We start from the raw sequence: 5346 nt of genomic DNA, 5'->3' as shown, positions 1-5346 counted from the left end.
CCCCCCCGTCTCTTTTCCGAGTGCGTCCACACCGTCCACACGTGTGTGCAGCCAAGTGCAGCAGGTGCACCCGGCCGGGAAAAAGGGGGAGAGGACAGCTGCACAAAAGACACGACCAGGATCTTGGCGACGTCTCGACTCATATACGAATCATAAAAGCAGTTTCGCTACTTCATCCTCGTCGAGTCAGGAGGAATCCGACGTCCGGGCGCCAGCAGGAGCAACCTGCATGCGTGGGCCAGGGGCGGTGCCAGCGAGATAGGGTGACTGACCGACCCATCAACTATGAAACGAGAGTTAAACTTTTCAAAGGGGGTATAACTGCTCTAAGGTTACAGTTCGGTACGGCAGTGGGACAATCCGAACCTCGGATCGGCCCCCGGGTGCAAATATGTAGCGAGGCCAAAGATTAGAGACGGAGCACTCACTTAAATGCCGTGCCGTTGGAGGGGAGACAACATTCCATGCGGCGCTTTGGTGACACGAGCCGCGTATCCAGCCGGCCGGACCCGCCCCGCCCGGGGGCCATGTCTTTGGCGCACCTGTCTCTCCCCGCCCCGCCCGGCCGTCGTCACTCGAATTGCAGCAGAGTGTTATTTTATTGCCGTCTCCTCCCCATCAACGAGCCCGGCCGGCGACAGCCGCGCCACGCCCCTACCGCCGCCACCCTCCTCAGGGACTTCCCCCTGCCCTGCCCTGCCCACGCACAGAACGCGGACGGGACACCTTTTCCACTCACCTTGGCCGCCACGATGCTCAGCCCCATGCCGTTGTTGGACTTGTGCAGCTTGATGACCTGGTACTCGGGCTGCTGCGTCATGGCCGGCTGGAAGCCGCTCGATCTGTTGCTCATGGCGCTCGGACTCCTCGCCTGCGACGAGAATATGAGATTGAGTTGCGGAGCGCGTGTCGCAAGTTTACAAAGTCAGTCCAGCCGCCGCCGGGCAAAGAGAAAACTACTGACTATGAAACACACGACGCACGTTCGACGGGGCTGGTTTACCCGACATCCACTGGCGACTAACTAACTACTTACCCCCGGGTGGTTGTTGTCCTGCATCTGGTACACGGTCCACATGCCGCTCGACGTCGGCTGGACCGTCATGCGGCACAGCCCCGCGTGGCTCAGAGGTGCTAAGAAGTCGGCGAGCCCTTGGGGGACGCCGCGCACCACGTCACAGCTGTAGCCGTCCTCGGGCAGCAGGAACGGCAGCTGCAGCAGCGGCTCCTCCGTCAGCTGCACCTCCCGCCCGTCCGTCCGAGCCAGCTCGTCCGCCACGTTCTCCGCCACCTGTGTCGTCGGCGATTCGGAAGAATAGAAACGGCAGCTTTGAGTAAGGACGTCCGACCGAGGTGCGCGGCAGCGCGTCGAGTGGGTGAGTAGTGGTGTGACAAATTAGCAGGGAAGTGACGAAATGCGGGGTTACGCCACAACCAAGCACAGAAGTATCAGATGGGTTAATTTTGCCAGAGAGCAAGATCACCTACTCACCACCTGGCACAGTGTACTCAATGCTCCCATGAAGCCCACAGAATTATGTTGCAGATAAATTTTGAAGGGAAAGGAAACAGATTTGATAGTTAAAGTTAAAATGAAGCAAGATCGACAAAACCGCATTGCCAATTTTGTATTTTGGAAAAGACAGCAAATGTGAATGGGCATTGAGACACTGACCAGATAACCAAAAATGGAACGTACCCTCACCACATTCTCAACAAGCTCTGCGGATAAACGAGGTTCATCTGGAGCTGGTTGGTACTTTGTAAGAAGTGCTCTAAGTTGGAGCGAGTTCAATTTAAAACAAGTTGAACTTATTGTTGCTAAATCATCAGCTGTATACTTTGGTGCCTGTAAAAACATTTTTTGGTGCTTACATTTGAACCAATATCAAATAATAGAGAAAAGAACAACACAAAAAAGGAAATGACAATTAATGTACCTGCAGTAAGTGGGCTGCCTGAATTATCCTTGCTAAGTGACAATCTGCAGCCAACTCCAATCCTTGCCTTTCAGCCCACACCTCCAGTTGGGCTAATCTTGACTTAAACCTAAGTCCCCAAGCCCGTGAGCAGTAACACACACTCGATGCCGGTGATGGGCTGGTAACAACACAATTGAATGCCCACACATTGACAAAGTGAAAGAGTTGTGAAAAGAGTTGAATTGTGAGAGCGGCATTCACTCGGCAGCGCCTCAATAGGCTCATTGTGTTGGTTAAGACTTGCAACACCTGTAACAAGAATAAATTGGCATAAATAACAAACCAAACATCAAAATTAAAACAGGAAGATTTTTTTTTCCAGTAGGAATTACGTACCGATCCATTCTCTTCATCTTGCAAGTCATCTCTCTCTGACATGAATGATGGCATTACTGCTGATAATTCTCCTTGCAAACATGACACTAAATTACGAAATGCCAGTTGTACTGCTTCTGCTAAAATATCTTGGGCATCTACAGAGAATGCTGACACATGGCGATCTGACTTCAAAAAGTGTAGGAGCTCTGATGCATTTGCCATCCAGAATGCTAATGAGAGAGAGTCTGAGTACCTCTCCTGAAAGATAGATAAAGATTTCATTAAATAACTATACAAGTTACTGTTAAGGATTGTAAATCTAGACATTTAAAATATATACCTGAATAACATTTTGGATCATAGCTGCTACTCTTGCTAACAGAATGGTGAGTCTGTCAGCTCGCTCTGTAGGTGTTAAATCAGGCTGGTAGTGAGTTGATGCTCTATATCGAGCAGCCAGGTACAATGTGTAAGTTGGTGCCAACTTTAGTCCAACAGAGTTGGGGTCTAAGTCGGTAATAATGGCATGTAAGAACGCTTCCTCAGTCTCTTCCCTAAATTCCAAAACGGCTGGGAGAATTGCGTCAGAACCTCGAGGGTAACGCTCATAATGAGAAAGCCTGAAAATTTAAAAAAATATAAAGAAATGTGTGATAGGTGATAATAAACTCTTAACATGAACTTAATCTAGTTTTAAATGTACAATGCATGTCATGATGAAAAGCACATAAAAAGCAAACAAAAATCAAGAATGTCCAAAAATAAATAAAGTGAAGGTGAAGGAGCACCTAAAAGCGTTGGGACCATAACATTACCTATTTCCATCTCGACTACTGCATACCGATCGCTGGGATCTAGTTTCATCTTTGTTGCCAAGGCTGGATGTTGAAACTGTCTCTACATTTCCATCCACATCAAATGTGGTCTCATAGTTTTGTGTACTATTACCACCAGGCATAATTGATGTGTTGTTTAAGATACCAGAGGGAGAGGCAGGGTCTTCTCTTGTGGATTGTCTGTAGTGCATGCAGTGCAAAACAACGATAATATAAAAAATGAAACAAAATATACAAAAACATAAAATGAAAAGCTTCCAATATAAAGTGCCCTAAGCAATTTTGATGAAAAGTGCAAGTTGAAATGGAGCTATGATACTATACACATATATGGCAGGTGACTGATGGCCCCCGTCCACATGATCGTAGTTCGACTGTACAGCATGCAGGAGTTCGGGCGAATACTCGCTCGATCTCACGGCGCTATCACGGTAGCGGCCGTGGTCAGAGATGATAGGCAAACCCGCCCGCACGCGTGCGTGCGGTACAGTCTAACTGAGATTGTGAAGGGGGCGAAAGAGCCACATGCAATGTAACGAGAAAGAAAATGCTAAACTGATCACATGAACTTGTGAGCTTTGCTAACGTAACTGACCTGTCGTAAGAATAATCATGTGCTAATCGTTGCCTGTTCCTATCTTCGAAATTGGGGTCAATGAACCTGAAATTGTGTAGTCGTCCGAACTTCACCGTCGATCCATTCTGCAAAGCAAAAAAATACATAAAATTATTTCAGTCAGACCTCCTCCCTCAATACGACAATAAAACCACGCAAAACAGACGGGCGAGAGCCCCTTCGCTCCCTTCTCTCACCTGGAGAATGGTGGTCTCGTAGATGCGGATGCCGTTGACGTACGTCTCCGCGTCCCTGCTGCACGGCGTGACCGTGACGATGCCCTCGGTGTGCGCGACCACGCAGTGCCGGGGCATCACGTGCGGGCCGTGGAGGGTGAGGCACTGCGACTGCGCCGCTTGGTGCCCGTTGACTGGCCTCTCACTGCCCACCTCCGTCACGTTCAGCTGCAGCTTGTGCCGCTGCGGGCTCGCCGACATGATGTCCGTGCCGTCTGGAAACAGAGAGAGAGGACGACCGGGGTGAGCAGAGAAAGAGGACGACGGGGACGGGGACGGGGACGGGGACGGGGTGGGTCTTGGAGGTGCGTCGGCCGAGGATAGGCAAGCAACCGGGCGTGGCCCAGGGATGACCGCTGGCCCCCGGCTGGGCTGCAGCCCACAGCCCCAAATCAATACACATATAGCGCGACAACAAGCCCCCCGATGGATATTTATACCACGCTAATGGTCCCCACCAACCATAACGGGGACGCGTTTTCTAAAAATAACCCCCGCGAATGCAGCGGCGGCGCGCGGCTATTTACTTATTCCCGCCGCTGGTGGCCGGACGAACCCCCGGGGGGTCTGGGTGAAGGGGAGGCTCCCATACGACCGACCCTCAAGCGGCAACAACGTCCAGGAGACGGCGGTGGCGGCGCTGTCAGTGCCATGTTCTTGGCCGCTCTCCTATGCTGTCACCCCCGACCCACTTCCGGGGGGTGGCCCCCTATCACGAAACTAGCCAAACTTAACTCAGCGACTCCTTGGCTGGCGTAGAAACTTTACCACACAAGATGCCGCAACTACTTTAACTAGCAAACATAGTGACTTTAAAAGAGTATTTTTCAGATAATGAAAATAAAGGACTTTTGAAAAAAAAATCCTAACTTGGCAAAAAGTTAAGAAATTTCTAGCTTAGCCCCCCCCCCCTTCCAGATTAAAAAAATTATACTCAGCAAAATCAGATTCATAAAAAAATGTTTACTTAGCAAACATTTTAGTCTATGCTCTGCCATACTTAAAACACGAAGAACAAAACGGGTTACCCAGTAATACCCTCGTGCTAACTCACCTGGGTTCAACTCGAGGAAGAAGGGGAGGCGGTCGTAGGCGTCGTCGTAGCGGCCGTCCATGCCCTCCAGTCCATCCTTGCCCCACTTGCCCGCCTGCTGCGGCTTCTTCTTCCGTTTCCGGGGGTGGTAGTCGGCCGGCCTGCGCCGCACGTGGAACATGATGGACCCTGCGAGACACAAAACAATTACAACCATTAGGCACTTAACATTATTTTATCACATCTTTTTATTTTGGGTGCACTATCGTTATCATCTTTTATCGTCTGTAGATCGCCGACCCTCTCTCATCGACCCGGGGGGGGG

General features: G+C 50.3%; 1 protein-coding gene across 1 annotated transcript in view; it reads right to left on the bottom strand.

The window, feature by feature from the left end:
- Positions 1–5346, bottom strand: part of LOC113206033 (afadin) — a gene marked incomplete at its 5' end in the record, with an annotated part of 88915 nt that overhangs the window by 30940 nt on the left and 52629 nt on the right. Inside the window, 10 exon segments of the mRNA XM_052267436.1 lie at positions 740–871; positions 1037–1291; positions 1700–1849; positions 1941–2231; positions 2319–2558; positions 2641–2920; positions 3116–3316; positions 3732–3838; positions 3950–4203; positions 5043–5210. Coding sequence (XP_052123396.1) covers positions 740–871; positions 1037–1291; positions 1700–1849; positions 1941–2231; positions 2319–2558; positions 2641–2920; positions 3116–3316; positions 3732–3838; positions 3950–4203; positions 5043–5210 — 2078 coding nt within the window.

This window comes from Frankliniella occidentalis, unplaced genomic scaffold (genome assembly GCF_000697945.3).
Source record: "Frankliniella occidentalis isolate FOCC.00 unplaced genomic scaffold, Focc_3.1 Scaffold52, whole genome shotgun sequence".
In the NCBI taxonomy this organism is placed as follows: Eukaryota; Metazoa; Arthropoda; class Insecta; order Thysanoptera; family Thripidae; genus Frankliniella; species Frankliniella occidentalis.
This window is presented reverse-complemented; position numbering and strand designations above follow the sequence as displayed.